This window comes from Haemaphysalis longicornis, unplaced genomic scaffold (genome assembly GCF_048455015.1).
Source record: "Haemaphysalis longicornis isolate Haplotype H1 unplaced genomic scaffold, Haemaphysalis longicornis Haplotype H1 scaffold_12, whole genome shotgun sequence".
NCBI classification, from domain to species: Eukaryota; Metazoa; Arthropoda; class Arachnida; order Ixodida; family Ixodidae; genus Haemaphysalis; species Haemaphysalis longicornis.
The window spans coordinates 113,054,045-113,075,406 of NW_027526225.1; the positions used below are offsets into that span (position 1 = coordinate 113,054,045).

Sequence of the window (21,362 nt, forward strand, 5' to 3'; positions counted from 1 at the left end):
GGACTGGCACCATCACCGCTGCCGCGGCGTACGCATGCGAGTAACACGTTCCAGACCGCGCTCGACCAACGCAGAAGCAGACGGAAGGTGTTCTGTACCGGGTCGGACGTAACGCAGCAACCTACGTGTTGTTTTTTAATTGGCGCCGCGTATCGTAAAACGAACCATTGCAAAAAGGTTGCAGGTTCATAGGGCGTCTTCATACTTTGGCTCCGCCAGCCGTAACGTTTTTTTACGGTGAAATACGTTTGACCTAACTTCAATTTAATTTTCAGGTTACGGCGGGCGCAAGTTTCTGACTTTCGGTCGAACGTAACTCAAAACATGAGGTTAAAATACAGTCGGACGCAACTTTAATTTTAAAAATTGCACGCCTCGGTTCGAGTCACCTGAGTCGAAACTGGGTGCGTTATTCCGGGAAGGGGCTAAATGGGAAAATACGAAACGGGGAGGGCGTTTTGTACCGGGTTGAAGCGGCAGGGAACAAACGAGAAGGTTCAAATGGGAACGGGTTCAAATGGGAACAGGGGAAATGGGAAAGGCGAAGAGCTCTGATTCTCATCGTTTTTTCGCGTTCGTTGTCATCTGCATGCAATTTTCTGCAGCCAGAGCACCGGACCGGAGCTCGCCGGAACATCAAGAGCGCTCGAATAAAAGGGCTCGTTTTGGGGACGCAGGGTGCGCTGACGCTTCGTCAGCTGTTACATCTCGCTCTATCCCGCTTCCGTGTGCTGCCACAACAGAAACCCTGCCTGACGACGCCCCCGTGGACACGCTACCAGATGGATATTCGGGACAGCCTGGAGCGGTGATCCTTGAAGACAAGCATGATGGAGGTGTTTATGTTGACAGCAGATCGGCGTCAACCTTGTTGACTACAGAAAAAGTTAGGTGGAAGAGGAAGGAAAGCGACCTCATGAGTCAAATTGTGCGACTAAACCGCTGCAACAGCTGAGAGAGGATTCCTTCAGTGCGCACCTTTCGTACATACGGCAAAAGGCCGCTGAAAACGTGTCTTCCGCATTATTCTTGCTTGACCAAATAAGGAATTTTAAGAAAGTAAGGCCGACATGGTCCGAGGAAACAACTTGTCGCTGTGTTGTTCTCAGCCCCATATATCTACAAAGGCATATGAACGTATACGAGGTGAAGCACTTCTGAGGCTGCACTGCAGAAGTGCTCAGTCCGGGCTTATCTGCATCCAAAGTGGCGATATGGGCTTCACAAAACTGGTGGCAGCTCGCCTTAAGACTGAGGCAAAAATCCTAAGCAAGCCACAATCAATGGGTGTAGCCCGAAAGAACCCATTCCCGTTTGACCCCTTCCCGTTTGAACCCATTCCTGAAACGCCCTTCCCGCTTGACCCGTCCCGTGTGCGCCAGTTCTTGATACGACCTTCCCGTTCAGCTGGTTGGCTGCCTAATAGTCTTACTATGATGTTTTCTCGCTGAACGTCTGAAAGGCCCTTAGAGGTAGTATTCCCGCGACAATTTTAGTTTCTATAGTAAAGAAAATTTAGGCTAGAGACGACCCTGCGCTGCTTAAGTTTTTGAAGGTTTGCCCTACTATGCAAACTGAGTACGCCAGAGTGACGGGAATAAACAGAATCAATAAAACGCAAAGCTAAGTTTATATTTTTCGCCGCTTCTCATGACTGCGATTTTTTATAGCCAGATGTGGCATATGTATCCAGATACATAGGGTTACTTTATTTTTATACATCTTTTTATCTTTTATAGTTTTCATCTGTTTCTTTTCGACATTGATGTACACTTGCGCTATTATAACGATTACATGTGTTAGTCCGCCAAATACGATTTCTTTCAAAGTGAGGGTGTTTTTGCGATTTTTTATTTGTGCTTCCGCGGTGCTTTTCTGGGCTTTTTTATTTTATCATTTTTTGGTTTGTTAGTTTAAAAGACATGTTTGTTAATTTAAAAGATTTGTTTATTAATTTGTTAATTGTTACTTTGTTTGTTAGGCTTTGTTAATTTAAAAGATTTGTTAATTGGTATGACGAATTGTAACCAAATGTCGTCGTCTCTAGATTCAAAAAGTGAAGCCCAGGTTTGAAAAGCAGTCAATTGAGGACTCTGAATGTACTGAGCATGCTATCGCAGCGGCTGTGAACAAACGGAAATAAATGAAAAACAATATGAATGTTTTTATAACGTTTCATAAACTGGGTACGTTATTCCGGGAAGGGGCTAAACGGGAAAATGTGAAACGGGAAGGTTCTTTCGCCCCGGGTTGAAATGGGAAGGAACAAACGGGAAGGTTAAAATGGGAACGGGTTCAAACGGGAACGGGTCAAGTGGGAAAGGGCGAAACGGGAAGGTCGTTTTGCGCCGGGTTGAAACGGGACGGAACAAGCGGGAAGGGTGAAATGGGAATGGGTTCAAACGGGAACCTCCCCGCTCCATAGGTGTAATCTGTCACTTGTACGATACACGACGTACGATGTACGATGTACGATGCAGTGCTGTGGGTTAATTCGAATCCCAGCTGGGTTGATGGATTTTTCAATTAAATAATTCATTTTTTTTATTTATTACAACCTACCCGCCGTTGTCGCTTGAGCTGCGCTTCACGTAGATAGCGCGCTGCGCTCGCGCTCTGCTTCCAGAAAGACTCGTTTCCGCTCCGTCCGATGCGCCGTTCCCACTTAGGGTCGGTAGAAGCGATAGTATAGCTACGTCATCTACAAACTCAGCCAATCTTTCTCCCCTTACTTCTAACTCCTCTCCAGCCTGTATTTCTTTTTTAGCGTATGGCATGCGGTAGCTCCGGCGGAGTTTTCTGCGTACACGGCAGCGCCGGATGTTCCTTTCGCGTGTCCATAAAAAGCTTCGCTTTAACATGTCGTGTATGACCAGCATTTTTTTCTTGCCTTTATTGTAGCAAATCGAGGGTTCAACACGTCAAGTATTCATCTTATTCCCCGTGCGTTTGTTTTTTACATCGAAACTGTATATCGCTAGGATACAGCAGGTCGTCCCCGTGGACGGAGACGAACGATTTTCAGCGGCGGATATACTGGGTGTTTCCGGGAAGACGAAGTAATTTGTAAAAATAGGCTTTCGGAGCTAAAATTGTTTGAATTGCGCCAAGTGAACAGGAACCGTGGCGGGAGCTATAAAACGGTTTTAAGTGCCATGGCATACTTAACTAGAAGTTATTAATTAACTTTCTATTTATTCTAGTTAGGTGCTTGGTTGTAATAGGGAAATTGTAAAGGATCATGAGTCCATCCGATATCGATAATTAGATTTTTGAAATTGTAATTGCGTGCAGAGCCCCAGCGCTCAGAACCTCAGCTCTCCAGATGCGCACAGCGGGCTCCGTGCGGGAGCTGAGCGCCGCAAAGCCACGCCCACGCGCTCATGGCACTCAGAGCTGTACTCGTCACGCGCACGCCGCGCTTTTTCTTCGGCACGAACAGAGGCAAGGGGAGTAGTTTTCATTGGACTTTCTCGCCCGCCCAAATGGGAGTTGGCATCATGATTGCCGAGTGTGGCCGAGAACTGCCGCCATTTGTGTGCGGCGGTCACGATTCATTCGCAGATACAAGTAAAAGGAAATACAAGTAAAAGAAACTGAGAACATTGTAATCCGGAAATCCGGCTATTAGATGCTTTTCGCCTGTACAGATGCCCCTTGCCTCTGTTCGTGCCGAAGACAAAGCGCAGCGTGAGAAAAAATGTGAGTGACGAACGAGCTGATAAGCGTCGCGTCCGCATCATGCGCCGTGATGATGACGTACTTACCTCATCCGGAATGTGTCTGAACAAGTGTATGAGCATATCGATCTGATATGTACTACTACATAATTATTTTTGGTCATTTTTTTCTAAAAAAAACACACAACAAAATCCATGCATAATCGAATTAATCGATGCCAATTAATCGAGTTGAAATATTAATTAACTGACACCCAACCCTATTAATTACTCTTGAACCATGTAAATTGGTTCAATTAAGTCTTCAAGAGCTGTAAATTTTTTGTGCTTTACGTTATGCCGGACGTAACTCAAAACATTGGCCTAAAGTTCCGCCGGACGTAACTTTAGTTTTCAATTTGGGGTTCCGTCAGACGTAACTCTAGAAACCATAAAGTTCCGTCGGACGTAACTCTAGAAACGGGCTTAAAGTTCCGTCGGACGTAACCCTAGTTTTCAATTCTGAGTTCCGTCAGACGTAACTTCAGAAACTGGCCTAAAGTTCCGTCGGACGTAACTCTAGTTTTCGATTTTGGGTTCCGTCGGACGTAACTCTAGACACTGCGAAAAATGTTTGTAAACAACCAGCGTACCAAGCGCGTTACTATGCGCAGTGCGGCAATATTGAAATCGCCGTCCTCAGTCGCTCGAGCCGTCGCTGTCATGTAGTTGCCTCGGCGAGCGACTTCGGATCAGCGACTGCGGATCCTAGTCGCGTCGCTCGTCGCGACGCTGGAAAAATCGCTCCATGTGGTAAGCCTGGCGTTTAGCATGCATGAGAGCGTACCTGTAGTCGTTGTACTTGCAGTTGTCTGACCTTAATTAAGCTGATATTATTAACTCTATGGCTTTATTCTTGTATCTTTCATCTATATTTAGCCACTAGAACTGTTCAAACACTGTATGCGCATAAATTGCGTCAAGGCGTCACTTGAAATGTGCGCCAAAGTTTTTTGGGGGGGAGCAGCATCGTTATTATTATTATTAGTTCCATTTTTGTTGTTAGTTAGCCAACAATTTGCTGTCTAGGTTTTAAAAATTATCGCTCTAATGCAATTCGCTTTGTTTGTGCGTCATAAATGCTTCCTCTTGTAAATAAAAAATTAACGTTTTGTTTATTTTCCAGCAGGTGCCGCCACTTCTCAAACCTTGGTCATGTTTTATTTATTCCACAATAGATGCCGCCACTTCCCAAAAGTAGTCGCCAGTCAGGTGTCGCTGCTGCTCCAAACGGCACAAACAAAACTAAAAGGCGCAAGGCGACCGGTAGTTTTCAGTTTGCGCGTGGCTTTGTGGCTGGTGGCTTGTTTTCTTGTGCGCCGAAGACACTGACAAGCGGCAGCATCACTCGAGCCGCCGTTGCGTGCTCGTGCAGTGCTCGCGCTCTCGTTCGGTCGCAGCCCAGCGCCACTTTACCCTCGGACTTCGAAGGATGCCGCAAAGATAGCACCGCGCGAACAACGCCGCTTGACCGCAGTGGCTTGGATTCGTGCGTCAAAATGGGCGACGACACAAGCGTTCGGGTGGCCGTCCGGTGAGTACGACTGGTGTTTGCACCTGACTTCGCGTGCTGCAGGTGCGTCGCGGTGTTCCTGGCCTGCAAGCTCAACCTGGTTAGCGCATAATTCGTGACCCGTACTATTCGGCGTGGCCGTTAAAGCTCCACCTATGCGTATAGCTTTAAAAGGGAGAGCTTTCTCCATCCGTGCGTCAATATAGCGGTTTTCCGCGTAGGTTGGTGCTTGTAGGCAGGTGTGCGCTGCCGAAATCAACCCACGCCGTTGAAAGCCTCAAGGTCTAATCGCGAAACGGCTATAGTGTGCGCTGTGTTGCTGCCAGGCGAAAGAAAAGCCGTCACCATTGATCGCGTACTGCCGGCCGGGCGCAGGCGTTTTGTTTCGGTGGTGGGGGGCGTCCGCGCATGTGCGGAGAAGACGGGGGAAGATTCGTTCCATACAGTTTTTTGTGTCTACACTGTAGCAGGACTGGTGTTATTGTCTAAGGTATTGCAGCTTAGCTTCATGCGTAGGTAAAAATTAAAAGATAAAGATTAAAAAAGTCTGAAGCAGGCGGGAGCGGCTCGGACTAAAGTGGCTCGGGAATAAAACATCGTCTGTGAGCGTGTGAATTCGTTTTCGTTTAAATGTTTACTGTGTGCTAGAAAGAATATTTTTCATTGCCTATTTTATATGCGGTCTATTTCTTTGCGCGTCTTCGGTTCGTTCGTTTTGTTTTTTCTCCTATTTGCGTGACCTTTTGGAGTGCCCGGGTCGCCCGAGCGTGAAGCTTTGTTTTGTAGAACAGAGAAGTTGTTTACCTGCTGTTATAACTGAGTTGATAGTGCTTGCAGACGACGCGAACTGTACGCGTGCGTCGTGAGCAGACGACGTTCGTGTGGGGTTGACATCAGAGCTTGATCATTTGACGTAGTTCTGTTTGCAACTCGCGGCGGGTAGGTTTTTGCCGCCCCCCTAATCGATTCTTGCCAGCACACGGCAAGGTATATCAGTTTGTCGTAAACGCCAACGGTCGGCTTCATTTTTTCGCGCTTTTACTTCTTTTTGCTTTTTCTTTCGTGGCTTTGCCCACGGCGCGCGTGTGCCGCTGCTGACATTGATCCCATATCTGGAGTGCGCGAGCGTGCTGCGAATGCCGATTGCGCGCAGGGGAATCACCGCGTCGGCCCTTTGTGGTTTCGCATACAAATAATAGCTGTGCCAGATAGGAGGAACCCTCTGTTTGCGAAACAGCGCGCCCACTTTCGCTGAACCGAGCAATTTTTGTTCGACGCTTTCCTACGAACGGCAGGACACCGCGAATTAAATTGGAACATAAATGCCAATCTCTAAGATAACTACAGGGTTATATAAAAAAAAATCCTAATGCCGTGTGTAGGTTTTACATGTGGAGGTATAGTGCATTGATTTTTGAAGCTCGAACAGATTGCTTGAGAACGAGAGCTTTGTAAGGACGTTTACCCACAATAATGACACATGCGTGGCCTGTAGCCATGGCGAAAAATAAAAAAAGCAAATATTCGAGCCGTTTTGATAGAGGGGGATAGTCTATCCATATCTACGAGAATTATCCCCCTTCCCGTAGGCCCAACGGGGGTAGATGGAAAGTTAACGACTATATGCCATGGAGGCCACTAAAAGGAGCCAGATGAAAAAAAAAAAAAAAGCGAAGAGCAAGCGTGGAAGAATTGAGAACGGAATTTAATCCTCTGCGTTGTCGCTGAAGTATAGCAGCGGTACAATTAGCTGTATTTAATTTGCGTGTATTTTAGTCTACGGTGAAATGCACATATCGTCACCCGACACGCTGTCCACGTGTTTCCATCTGCGGTCTGCTTGAAAGGATGGCGCGCAAGTTTGTGTACGTAAGCTCAAGTGGTGAAGACGGAATTGTGTTGCCGCGAAAGCCAGTAGAGCTGCTGTTATTAAAAGCATTCTCACTCCCTCCACTTTGCTTAAATTTAGCCCACGAAGAGAAATAGTCCGAGAGCGCATCCGAGTATGATGAACGTTAGATGAAATCACGCACGAGACGGTAAAACCGTCTGGTTTTGTAAAAGCGTTCACTCGCTACAATCGAATGTATGCCCGGCAAGGCGAGGCCCATATAGTTTCTTAGTAATAGTGAGAAACTATGCCGAGGCTATAGTGCTTGAGACACCTCTGGCTTACACTAGTGTAGTCAGCGTAAACTGAAAGAACAAGAGGCTAGACGAGACGGTGTTTGCGCGCGCAAGAGAAATTGTTCGAAGCGATATTCCTTCCATCATTATTTTAGTTTACTTCAGCTCTGCTACACCGAGCGTATTGTTTCCTCGGCCAATTTATCCTCAACTCGATGACGGGTGCTCCTGTGACGGCTGTAATTATCGCGTCACTGTCTTCTTTGTGCGCACTTCCGATCCATCTTTATTGCGCTGCGTTTTGTACTGTTCTGTCGTCAAGTAGTACATCTGGCCGGGCGTCCGCAGCTGTTGCATGACGCTCAGGGGTCGACCCGGTTTGCACGCTCCCAGCGGCCTTCGCAATGCTTGCTACGAGGAAAGAACTGAAAGGAGCGCGGAGACATTTAACCGCTGACGAGGACGCCGAAGCGCCTTGTTACGCAAGGGCAGCCCGTGTAAATGTATGCTGGCGGAGCGCTTTAAGAGCTGCAGGCTCTTCAATTTCTGGCATTCTTTCGACTCGGCCTGCGGTAAACTCAAGGCGATCCTTTTACCGGTGGTTTAATTTCGATTCCGGCTCCTTGTTCAAGTATAAAAACCATCCACGTCGCCTTAGTTCTCGCCGGCGTTATAAGTTACGCAGACTGCGAGCTGTGATGTGACCAGTGGCGTTGTGATGTTGAGACCAAGGACGCGGGTTCGCTTCCGGCCGCGGTGTCTGCATTTATGATAGAGGAGAACTTTAGCGGAAACGGCCGTGAGTCGAAATTTGGGCGTATACGTTAGTCCCCCAGACGGTCAGAATTAATCCGGAGGTCTATTACAGCCCACCTCATTTTAGCTTTGGCGCATTACACCCACGAAATTAGAAGTTTTTAAATTTTGCGATCATGCATTTGCGGGTCCAGATAGTTAGCCCGTTCGGGGGACGGCGTTTGTGAGTAGCACTGCGTTGCGCTGCTGAGCACGAGGACGCGGGTTCGGTTCCTGGCCGCGGTGTCTGCATTTATGTCTGCATGGGCGGTGTCTGCAGACACCGGCCGCGGTGTCTGCACTTTAGCGAAAACGGCCGTGTGTACGAGATTTCGGCGCACGATAAAGATCCCCAGGGGGTCAAAAATTAATCCGGAGCCGTCCACTACGGCGCGCCTCATCGCGTGCGTTGCGTCGGTGCTTCAAACCCTACAATCAATCCAGTAGCACTGTCTGCTACACGCTCAGTGCCGCGAGGAATCGTCCCACAGGAGCTATCCGTGCCGCCTTTCCATGCGCGCACGCGACCGTCCGATGCGGCAGGGTTTATTTCCGGCTGTCTACAGCCCAAGAAGAACGGGTGACCGAAAGTGTATCGGCGGGCTACTACGAAGCTTTGTCGAACAGTTCCGCTGCTCCGCCGTAAACCATCGTGTGGGTACGCGCGGCCTACCCCTTCTTTGCGATCGATCTTTTGTATGCATAAGGCGGCGGCGTGGGCGGTCTTCCACGAGCTTCCGCGTTCTGAAGAGTCGGTTCGTGCTCGCGTCGGTGCTCGGTTAAAACGGGATGCTATGTACGGCGACCTTGATTAAACCGGAACAATTATCCCCGACCTTGGCGCTTGCAGGACGCGTATCTCGGCGTTCGGGGTGACCGATTAACGGCTATAGCATTTTCTGTAAGTTGTTGGATTTGCGCAATAGGCAAATTCCTAGTTTGTTCCTTGCGCTACTATCGCCCCATTTTGATATGAGCATGAAACGAGGGCTTTTTTATAGTGCCTTTAAATGCATATGAATTTCATTTTTCAAGATCTGCGATTACATCAACTCTATTCCGCCTCAATTTTCGCTTTAGAGTGCAGTTAGATCGTTGTCGTGTCACCCGGTAACGTTAACTGCTCGGAGTTCTACGGGGACAAACTCCCGCTAAACAGCCAGCAGGAGTAAAATGGGACGCTCACCTCTCAGTGACGAGAGGCACAATCTTCAGTCCAAAAAATCTGAAGAGGGTGGTGGTTTCCAGTTTTCAGCGATTTTTAGACTACGTTCCACCTCCAGATTTTTTTTTTTTTTTTCAGGCATGTAGGACGTTTCAAACCAACCGCGATTTGAAGACGGTTCATCATTTCAGGCATGTGCCGTCGCATTCTCGCTTCTAGAGTCGTACTCAAATCCAACTCTTATTTTCAACGCAGCTGCATGGATCATCGAACGCGCCTTTGTTAGCAGATCTCTCCTCTACAGTCGAACCTCGTTATAACGAAGTGGTATCGGGACAGCAAATTAATTCGTTGTAACCGATATTCGTTGTAGCAGTAGAGGTAGAAATCGGCTATAACAAATCGGCAATCTGGCTCGCGCAAAAATACTTGATACCAAAATGCATTTTTTTAGGCTTCGAACGCACTATACACAAGGTACCTCACCTTTCTCCTTGTTGCATTTCGAGTTCAATGAACCGGAACATGAGTACGTGAAATTACAACAGAGCGGAGTTCACTTGATAAAACAGGCCTGCGCTCCTATTTTTTCGAGGAAGGATGTGGTCTTGTCTGGTGGATACTCACAGCACTGAACAGGATGAAGTTTTCCACAGTGTCCACGAACAAAAGGGCCTTTACACTTCTGCAGTTTAGGACTACGGGGGGGTTTTCCCAATTAGCTTCTCAGCCTCCTCGTCCAATATTTCTTCGTTATATCCGATATCGCGGGCTGCTCTCGCGGTTTCGGTTTCGTTATAAAAGAATGAGGGGCATTGAAATAAAGCGTGACCAACCAAAGTTTGTGTTTAGTTCGCTATAGCAGATAATTCGCTATATCAGTGTTTATTATGACGAGGTGTAGCTGTATTAAAGAGCCAACGGCGAAACATCACTGCGCAGCTGCATTTGCTTACGCCTTACATTTAATTCACACTACCGGCGGGATTAAAATTAAATCTGTTTGGCTGCTAAAAACCTTCACAAAAATTCTCGTAAGGTGTGCGAAAGAGTATGGCAGTGTTTGAACATCTTGTACAATTCGGATATATTTCATCGTATGGGAGAAAATTGCTGTAGTTGTACCCAACAGTCCTCATGCAAGAACAAAGTAAATCGTCGTCTTTATTACAGTTAAACCTCGATTTACCGAAGTCACCGGGACCCGCAAATTATTTCGTTAAATGGGGAACTTCGTAAAATCGAGAAGGGCAAATTTTGTGCGAGAGAACAAATTTATTGCCTCGAAAAAAAAGCTTGATTTTCGGCTGTGAGCCCTTTGTGAGCAGCATGAGCACACAATTCTCGTAGCTAGCCAGTGAAGTCAAAGCGTCCTCGACACCCTCGTGTGCCCCGGCAAACCGTCTCAGAAGGTCGACGGCGTCCGTCACCTCGCTTGGTGTGGGCACGGGAGCTTCGGCAAAATCCGGATCGTTCGCGCCTTCAGACTCCTCTTGTGCGCCGGAAACAAGCTGCACTATCTCCTCGTCGTGGAGAACTTCTGTTTCGCCGAGAACTTCTGTTGTGTCAGCGTGCGCGTCTGCGTCGGCGTTCAAGAAGTGGTCAATGTTCTGATCTGCGGCCACCTCGTCGCGCCAACGAAGCTCTTCCCAACAACTCCGGGCGAGGCCTCTTCCTGCTCGTGTTGCGGGCTTGCCCGCAACACGAGCTAACAGCACACTGCCAGCTCGTGTGCTTGCACTGTGCTGGCAGCACACTTCCAGACATTCTAGACTCCATAAATTTGGAAAAAACTCTTTTTCTAGGCATCTATTTTTTCAGGGATGCTTGTTTGGCGGCGAAGTTTGTTTCGTTATTTCGAGATCGTGAAAGCATTAAGCCTATGTGCAACTGCGGGGGGGGGGGGGGCTCCGAATTTGTTCGTTAAATCGGGGAAATCTTAAAATCGGGTTTCGTAAAATCGGGTTTCAACTGTATTTGTTTTTGTTGTGTCGTAATTTCATTGGCTAGAAGGCATAAAGTGCATTTTTTTTTAAATTGGTATTCCGGCTTTCAAGGATTACTTTTCATGCCTGTTTCACGATATGCGACGGCGGCCATCGAACATGCTCGTTGAATTAGGATAATGGATCGTCATTGGTCCACCAGTTTTATGGGGCAATTGAACGGCGATGTTCAACTGCTGGCGCCTTTGTGCCTCGGTTTGGTTTTGCTATCGTAGATACGCTATCGCAGGTACAGGTCGCGCATTTCTTCGTTTGAAATTGTTTGCATTCATGTAAACATTCATGGTGCATATATTTACGACGTTGGAGGCCTAAAACGTTGTGTTGCCTGTCTATTTTTGGCCCCTAAAATGGGCTTTTTTGATGCCTAAAAACCGGTCCTACTGATAGCCCCGGTCGCTGTCACGGGGGGTGGTGATAAAACGCCCCCCTTGTCCTCCACGTGCAAAAACAAAGCGATAAGTGTACCCTTGAAGTGCTGTCGCCGAGTGGTTTACTACAAGAGCAACATATCGTTCTGCTTTACCCGCCCCGGCGGCTGTGGCGGGCAAAGCGCGCGTATACGCAAATTCGACCCTTGCCGCGGTGGCTATTTTTCCGACGCCTAGGAACTCCAGTTGGCATCTAAAGTTTTATTCTCTGGTGATGTGTACAACGTACGCACATTATGCATCCCCGGGGGACAGAAGTAATCCGGAACGCTGAACTGCGAGACGCCTCGTAGCAGGGTGTATTTCCGGGACGAATGAGCCTTCACCGCGAGCTTCGTCTGCGCATGCGTGGATGAAGCTGACGGAAAAGGCCAATTTGTGCATATTGGCCACTTTACCCCCCCCCCCCCCCCCCCCCCACACACACACACACACACACTGCATCTGGGGCTCGCTCTTATCCGAGTTAGCGCTGATGACGGAATGGGTGGGCACATGGGGCTCCTGGCTGACATTCGGTGGCCACTGCCAAAGCGTTAAGCCGTCGGACCGCCTATCACTGGCTGTTGTTTGGAGCAGAAATCCGCCAATGGAGCTGTCACAAACAGCGATCTTCGCGCACGGAGTTAGATAATTGAAGCGCGATCTGCGTGCCCAAGCGAGCCTGCCACCATGGGCGCGCTCCTTGATGAGCACAACGGCACCGCCGGCACCCGTGGTCGAAAGATCCCGCAATTGTGCTTCTCGTAATCGCCGATAATGACGCTTTTCTTGGCGTGGAAAAGGCCAATTACGACCCGCCGCAACGCCCTGAACGAGTGAGAGGAGTCGCTCCACAAAAAAAAAAAAAAAAAAAATGGCGCTGATTTCACCTGCAGTGGTGCAAAGCCGGAGAGACAGCAGATCTGGTGGCCCCTCCCTCTCCTGAATTAATCGGAGATCTGGCTGTTGCTCCTCGTATGGCTTTCCGAACTTCTGTGACGCGAAGAAATCACAAAGAAAATACACGCCGATACAAAGAAGACGACCATAAACAAGACGCGCGCTGTGGGGTACGTTACAAACACCCAAGAGCACCATCAGCATCACCGAGAGCTACGGCCCGAAACGCTCGCTGTAAGAGCACGAGCTCACGCCGGGCGCTGGCTAATAAGAAGCTGCCAGCGACAGCGGCCGGCAGGGGAAGCGATCCCGTGAAGAACACCGAAAGAGTCGCAGTGTGGAGCGTGACCGGGGTGCGCGGCGGTCGGGATACCGGACCCGTGTTGTGCCCCAAGAGGCCTTCCACGACTACAAACAGCCTCCAGGAGGTCTTTTCGCAAGCGAGTCGGGTGGCCCCGGCGGGAGCTCGGTGCGCGCTCTACCCCGGTGGACTCGACACGCCAGCTGGACCTTTGAACACCGAAACACCACGACTGCGCTCTGGGACGTGAGGTAGGGCAACTCTGTTCCGATAGCGAACGCATATCGCGGACTTTTCGTTACCCGACTTCGACCCTTCCCGCATGTTCAGACTGTGACGTTTTCTAGTTTGTTTGGACCAATGACTTTTTTCGCCGAGGCTTAGCCACGCTTACCTGTTCGTCTTGCATCTGTGTATCCATGTCTGTTGTGTGTACTTATTTGGTTTTCGGGTATTATTTAAACCTAGTCTCGTTTCCAAAGCTTCTCTCGTATTTATTATTGCAGTGCAGAACCTGACACTTGCCGCCGCTGACAGTTCTCAATAACTAGCAGGCCCGGATCGTTTGTCTGCAGCCTTTCACATCTCTTCCAAAGTGGGCTGCGTTACCACGCTCTAGAACTCGCGGCAACCGGCTTTGCGAACTCGGCATCTGTGCTCCCCACTTCAGGCGCGGACGCACGTGAGCTGCCTTTGTATTTTTCGCGAGCTCCTCACGTGACGCAAACCTAGTCGACGGCGGGCGCTCCACACGAGGCGCACGCTTTTCTTTTGCTAATACTACTTGCGAACGCCACCGGACCGAATTACCCTCGACACCCTGTTCGACGCGCGCGTTCACGACTGTGGATGCGCAAGAGGCGTGGCGTCCGTCACGGCCGGGATTTTGTCGCCTCAGGTGCCTATCAAGTCGAGCGTTTCTCTCAACTCCTCGAGAGCTGTCGCCGCTTGAATCTGCGCCCTCTAAATTAACGAGAGTGTCGAGAGCGCGTTCGACGGACGGGACGTTCGTCGACCCTTGCCTCCGCGTCCTGCTGGGCGCCGCACAATGAACCCATTTGTTGGCCGCACTTTGCAACCGCTGTACGTCGGAACCTCGCGCGACGACCGCGCGCATGTAGTTTCAAGTTTCGCAAGCTGCGATCGCGTCAGCAGTCAAATACGTTGCAAGGGTCATTAACGTGCACGCACCTCCCAACGTCGTTTCATTCCGTAAATATGTATGATATTTGCCGCGTACGCGTTATCTGTTATCGGACTTGTTAATTTGACCGCAACGCCTGCTAATGTCGTTTCCACTGCGTCGGCATTGTCTGCTTATCTTCGCTCAAGATCGTCACAGCTGCGCATGATTTGGTCGTGATTAACCTGTCCACGGAATTGCACGAGGTCCTTCCTTCCGAATTGCCTCCGCCGGGCTTGTCGTTTTTTGAATTCGCCTTTGTACGTTAGTATTTTATTTGTGTATAAGTGTACAGTACAGGAGTAGGTACATTAGAAACTCCAAGCTGTCTGAACGTAGTTTGCTACGGTTTTTGCCCCTACATTTAGTTCCCTTTCTGTGCAGCCTTTCCGGGAGGGTGAGGGTGGTTGCTCGGTCGACTTTGGGGCTGCCACTGTTTAATGTAGGCAGCGTAGGGAGTTGTAGCTGTGTTTTGTTGGATATGTTTGGATAATTCTGGTGCACTTGCTGGATGCCTGTATACCCCAACGTTTTTCTTTTTTCGCGCGCCCGTGTTCGCACAACCATCGCGGGCCTAACAATTGGTTTCCCGTTCAGTAGCAAGCTTTGACATCTCGCTTCAGCGCTTGGGCTTTCAGAAAGTTTAACAGCCAAGCCCGCATACGCATGCTTGCTGCTTTTGGCCTCGTCACAAAGCGGCTAACTGGAACACTCTCTGCGCCACGCATCCGGGTGCGATACCAATTTTGCGCCTAATTTCTTTCTCGTGGTCGAGATGCCGGTTTAACGTTACTTGCGATTTATTCATATTTACCTTTAACCCTACGACCATGCTTTCTGGAGGAGGTCCTGAAGCATTTTCTTGCAGGTGTTCTCCAAACTCACGAACAAGGCTATGTCGTCCACAAATCTGAACTTTCTCCATTTACCCGTAGTTCTACGGCAGTCACGATTCCTGCATAACCCTTAGCAAGCAAGCTGTAAGCAATTGGCAAAGTAGTGTCTTCTTGTGCCGCTCTTTTCGGGAACTTTGCCCGTACATTGTTGGTATAAGTCCTCCTATAGCACTGTGCAAGTCTCCTCTGTTCCCTAGTCTATAGTGATAACTCCATCTCATAAAAGAAGCTCCCTTCCGTTCAACAGTGCATGTTGTAAGATATTCAAGAGTAAAAAGATACTTCAAGAGGAAAACTTCACTAGTCAAATATTGCCGGCGCACACCCTTGACACACACTTCAGCTATCAGGTCTCGCTTCCACAGAATGCTGTTCCAATCTAATCGCAAGTGGCCTAATACGCAAAAAGAAAATCCCAACAGCGTCACCGCGCCCTCGTTGCCACTCTTCGATAAAGATGTCTGTTTTTCGTGGTCACCTGTTATCGTGCACCTTCTCGCCGCGCCCGTGTGTCAACTTGCGCCTTTACTGGGCCGCTTTGGTTGTAGTTAGAATCGGCGCCCATGTGAGTCCCATTTAGTTTTCGTGTCTCGTCTTGGTCCGCACAGTGCTGGCGTCCCCGTCTGCCCAAATAGACTGCCGTCGTTTCATCAGCCACTGGTTAGCTCACGCGTCGAACACTGATAGCTCTTGGCGTTAATCGGATTTTTTTCTCTTCCTTTCAGGGGTGAAAACAAGGAAGTGCGCAGTGTTTAACTGCGAGTCTCTCTCAAAAGGAATCCGGCAAAAGCTGGCTGCATCCGTTCTCAGTTTATATCGTTCTGGAGCAGTGGTCAAGCATGGATACCTTTCTAGCGCGGGCCGCGTAAAACCTCCTGGCGGGCCGCATGTGACGTCACTTTCGGATACAGGGCTGTCGCACTCGGGAATTTTTTTTTTTTCATTTCGAGAACGCACTTCTGAATTTGTTCGTCGCGCGATTTACGCCATCCAGGTTATCACTCCCGTACCCGGCGTTCCGTTATCCGATGACACAGTGCCTGGGACAAGTTACGGTACCTTGCGTGTGCGTGTAATTAGTCGGATCAGTGATGCAAGACGCTCGGAACGATGCTGCACGCGTTGGCACAGCGGTAAAAAAAAACAGTTTTGCTGGGCGCCGCCGCAGTGTTGTGATAGCAAATTTCTGACGCGGTGTAGTGGCGCGTAAAAGTGCTGCAGCCCCCTCTGGGCGCCCCATCGTTCACTGAGTGGTTTGTCCTTCGCTGCTGGAGACCCTTTGTTTGGTTGCCACGCGGGAAACCAGGACCGAACGGTGTTCGCCGCCGTCCGGGGGGGGGGGGGGGCCCGCTCTATCTGCTGGATGGATCTCTGTCGATGCGCCCGGTATATCGAAAGGTCGCCGGCGCTGTACTACATGGCACTGCTCCGTAGTCGAATGCGTGCCGAAAAGCCTTCGAAGTACGTCGATCGAACGCTGCCCGCTGCGACTCTCTTCCGGGTGTAAAGTTTTCTGGCCGAATTTTTGCTTAATACGTGAGCCTTCGTGTGTCACGTGGTCGCTAACTCGTGGCTCTGGATTCGCGCAAATGGACCTTTTTCCAGTACCGGTCCCTCTAGCGGCCGCCACGGCGAACTAAAAATGGCAGTAAGGCACACCCCCAAGAAAGTTTGGCTTTCGGAGAACTCGTGCACAAAATATCCTGGTCCTGCTGCCCCTCCCGCACTGACCCGTCACCCCCACCTTTCACATGAATGAGGGTAGCAGGCAAACGTTCTCGTGACTAATCTGCCGTGTTCGAAACGCCCCCCCCCCCCCCCCCCCCTTTTTTTTTTTTTCATTTTCGTAACCCCCTCACTGGCACCCATGTGCTGGAAGCGTGGTCAGTCTCAAGCGACTTCGCCCCTGTTCTTAGAAATCCATTATTGTATGCACGTACGATCCCACCACGAGGAGTCCAAAGAGAGAGAAAAAAAAAAAAGAAAACGTGCAGATTATAGCCGCTCCCTACGCAGAAAACCGAGGGGCGCGCTTGTTTATTTTGCCCGAGGCGCCTGCCAAGAATGGCGGACGGGCAGCCCGCGCATGCGCAGATCGCTACTGGAAAAAGGTCCATTGAGCCCGGAAACGAAGCGACCGCACCCTTCCAAAGATCGAGTTCGTCGCAGCCCAATGGCCACCCACAATAGACCAAGAAAGACTGGAGCAACCACTTATGTCTATGAAAATGTACTCCGACCAATTGACAATTTGCTCGCTATTTAAAATTTTCGCTGGTACCTGTTCTTGCGCCCATATCAGTGACTTGTTGTATTGACTTATAAATGGTTTTCTTTTGTTCAGTTCATGCTTTGTCTTCCCTATGTATTATAGACGTCGCTTTTGGAATGTTTTTTGCTTGTTTTTTGTATTGCTTTTATGCATCATTCTTACTTTTTGCTTGCCTTGTTAACATGGATTACACACACCATTGTATCCTGTAACCCACTTCGTGTTTATTTACAGTATACTACAGGACTGGGGATGGGGAAGCTTGTCCTGCAGTGTACTGTAAATAAACAAGAAAATAAATACGGCATTGTGCCCCTTGTGGAGCGATTACCGGGTCCAGGAGGGCGTCGTATTTTATGTTGACAAGTTTTCTGACTTTTAACACGGAAGTGTTTTATTCCCGGGTACACGAAGATTTCGCTGACGTCATATCCGTCAAGGTGCACCACTGCACAAATGGTATTCTTGCGGGGAAGCAACCTTTAGTACTAAAGAGTACGTTGTACTTAAGGTTGTTCGTTTTCGGGTTTTATATCGTAACACGAAAGTGTTTTATGCCGCAATACCCCAAAATTTCGCTGACGTCATATCCGTCACGGAAATGATGCCAGTAAACCTTTTCCGAAGCGACCCGCCAGAAGGACGTCGCCTCGCCAAGCACACCCACAAGACAGCCGCCGACCGCAAATCATGCTCAGCTGCAGATTTCGCTCCACATTTCACTTTCGTGTTTTACCGATTCCCTATGACAGAAATCAACCGCAGTTTCTTTAATGCTTCAGCATGAGTGTGACGGTTCCACCATAGCGGTCACAATGGTGTATTCCATGGTGGTTCCATGGCGAGGCCGAGAGAGACTGTTGCGTTTCGCACGAGAGCCGTGGCCGACGCTAGTTTTCCCGACCCGCTAACGGTGATGGGAGGGCCACCCTTATCGTCCCCGACATCAAGGCTGCACGCCATATCTGCCGCGTAATAACGCACCTTTGGCCTTCCAGAGTTGTAGGCGCGGAAGTGCGGTATACGCCGTTACCTGAGCGCCGGTCGAGGTGAGAGCGCTCGCGCCTTCAGCGTGCGGCGGCTGCAGTGCTCTACGGCGTGTGACGGCCGCCTTTTTTCGGACGTGCTCGGGCGGCCGGGGAGGAAGGACGTGCAAAGAAAGCGGCCTTTTTCTTTCGAGGAGACGGTGCACTGCGGCGCGGCCCCATTTAGCGCGCGAGAATGCCATCTCGGCGAACGACGACCCGCGGCTTCGAGACCGCAGCGGTCAACGCGCGTCCGCTCTGCCGCCTCCTACGGTGATTCAGGCAGTACAATGGGGGTCGCCTTCAGTTCTCTCCTGGCTTTGACGAGGATCCCCGAGCGCCTTTCAAGTGCGCCGACGGCAAGGTTGGAGCCGTTGGTCCATGTCTCGTCCGGATCGCTAGCTGAGGCAACAATTAGCGTTATTGATCGCTGGATCAGCCGCCCCTGTTATCTTTGCTTGCGGGGTTCTTTCGCCTCGTTCGATGACTCTCGCATTGCGCTATTATCCATAGCAACTGCAGTTCGTTTGAAAAGCTGCTCTGCCAATGCCAGCGGGGGGCACGGCCTTTCTTCAGTGAGCCTCTCCGCGCATCCGTGCAGCACCCACCGTGCCGCCTTTTTCACGCAGCTCGTGAATTAACTTGTAGTTGAACGCATGCACTACATGTCCCTCTCTGAGAAGTAACTCAACCCAGGGACGTAGACAGAGAAGGGGCGGAGGGGGGGGGGGGGGGGGGGGGGAGGGGGGTTGCACACCTTCCGAATTTTTGTTTCGAGGCAGCGCGTAAGCCAAGTTTCTTTTCAACAAAAGTCCTTCCTGATATTCCATAACCCCCCCCCCCCCCCCCCCCCCGAAAAACATTCTGGCTCAACCGTTCGAAAACGCAAGGCAAGGACTTGAGAGAAGCGCGCACGCACACCTGAATTCTTTTCGCTCGACGGGCTAGCATCAAAGCAGCAGGATTCGGAGAACGGGTACGGGCCGCGCTATACTGGGCCATGCGTGCCTGGCGGGGGGTGCGTGACGTTGAGATGCAGTACGTTCCCCCCAGATCCTTTCTTTTTCTTCGCTTTTTTTGTCACCGAGAAAACGCGTGAGAAGTCGCGCACCACCGTCACGCGCTGCGCCAAGGTGTCGTGCGCGTCTCACGTTGATGCAATGCTTCGCGCTTGCGCGACTGGAACCGTCACCGTCGACGTAAGTGCGGGCTTTTGGCGGCCTCCTTGTGCCTCCCGATGCTCTTTCCTTTTTATTTTCTGTGTAACCCGGTAACGAAGGACAAGTAAGAAAACGGGAGCATATGTGAGCCACACGTGAAGGTGATGTCTTCTACACGCCCTTATATATACTACCCGTAAATGTCCGATACTGATCCCTTTGGGGTTGCGATAAGCGGTCACCCATTTCTGGATCGGATCGGGCGTGTCCGTTCAAATGCATTATTGGTGTCGGAGCTAAGTCGCAGCCATACGGCACGTCATTCGCATTATGAGTCCCCAATGGTGCATCTACTTGTCTGTCCTTATCCGCCGCCCCATCGCATCCTGTCTGTTGTTACCAGTCCCATACTGTCCGTGGACTGCCCTTAACGCGATCAGGGGGCTCTATTTTAACGTGTGTTCCTACGGGCCCCATGGTCAAAAGATAGCCCGGACTGGTAAATCGAGGAGGCCCATAGTTTTTCCCTCAAGTGAAGGGAGTCGGCAATGCCGCACTTCAGAAGACGGGAAGGCTTCGCTCTTGTGATCTCTTCACTGTGTGATGGATTTGTCTCTCGTGGCTAGTGGGATCATAATCCTGCTCCTACGCCTCCTCTGGAGCGCAATCCCTCTCGCCTGCAGTGTGACCTAACTCAACCACGGCTTCAGTTGGGCATTTCTAGTATACTGTATACGGTGCGGTCACTTCGTCGATGGAAAGAACCTGGCGTGCAATCTCGCACCGTTAATCTGACGTCCAATTTCGGTGGCCCCTTGGCAAGACTCTCGGACTCACCGCGGGTAGTCCGCGGGTAGTCCGAGGATTCCCCGAAGCCATAGGGATACATGGGAAAATCGAATGCCGGACTGCTTCTCGGGGAGTCCGCGGTGAGTCCGAGACTAAATCGAAGAGCCCCAGTAGTTGGGCTAGTTGCTTTGCCGTGTGCAAAACGCTGAGAGTGCAGTGTTTTTGAAACGGCGCACCCGTGTGTCTGCGTCCGTGATTTCGGTAGGCCGTGCTCAGTATAATTTAGATAGATTTATTGTCCTGTTTAAACTATGCGTACACTGTTGGGCCCAGCATGACTCACGCTGGTGGTGGCCGGATGTTGAGAGAAAATGTGCGGCGCCTTTTGCTCGTAAGGGAATCTTCCGTGGCTGCCAGAAATTCTAAAAACTCGGCAAGCCATCTCCCTAGCCTCCATCGAACGCCGCAAAAAAAAAAAAAAAAAAAAAAAACGTGAGGGGGTGGGGGGCTCTTTCTTACCGTAGTTGCATCCGCACCATTTTTCGCCGAAATTGCGCAGGAAAAAAAAAAAAAAAATGGCGGGAGGCAGAGTTCGAGGGAACGAACGTCCAACGACGGTTATGAGCGAAGCCGCTGTGCATTTGCGAGCGTCCGCCGCCCGGCTGTTGTGGTTTTTGTTGCGACGGGTGTCTGCTTTGGCCGCCCTTCTTTCCCCTCGTCTACGCCGTGCGCCGCTTCGTCGTGCGCTCGCGTCCGGTCCGACGACTTTCCGCAGTGAGAACACGGTCTGGCGGCGGCTCGTGTTCATAACACCGCTCCGCGCGTTTCCCAAGGGTCGGGGGCGGAAGTCATTTGCATCTGCTTCGCTTCGGTATCCTTCTCCTCTGCCCCTCAAACGCTCCTGAGGCATGCGTTTATCTCGGCACAATCCGAATAAAACAAAATAAAAAGGAAATTACAGGAGGGTGTCGCATTGCGCCAGAAGCGACAGTGTAGCACTAGTGTTACCGCGAGGAGTTCCCTCCGCCTCGCTTTCGGCACACCTAAATGATTTCACCTGCAATACTTGCCCCACTGCTGTTCATATTTAAATCTTCG

At 50.2% G+C, this 21,362-nt stretch overlaps 1 protein-coding gene across 4 annotated transcripts in view; it reads left to right on the plus strand.

The window, feature by feature from the left end:
* Positions 1-4,964: 4,964 nt before the first annotated feature.
* The window catches only part of Klp31e (kinesin-like protein 31E), a 77,040-nt gene continuing 60,642 nt past the window's right edge, over positions 4,965-21,362 (plus strand). For 2 of the 4 annotated variants that reach the window (XM_077694198.1, XM_077694199.1), the window contains exon 1: positions 4,965-5,253. In XM_077694198.1, coding sequence (XP_077550324.1) covers positions 5,219-5,253 — 35 coding nt within the window. In that variant the 5' untranslated portion in view covers positions 4,965-5,218. The remainder of the gene's footprint in view (positions 5,254-21,362) is intronic. The other 2 variants (XM_077694200.1, XM_077694201.1) reach the window with 1 other exon arrangement.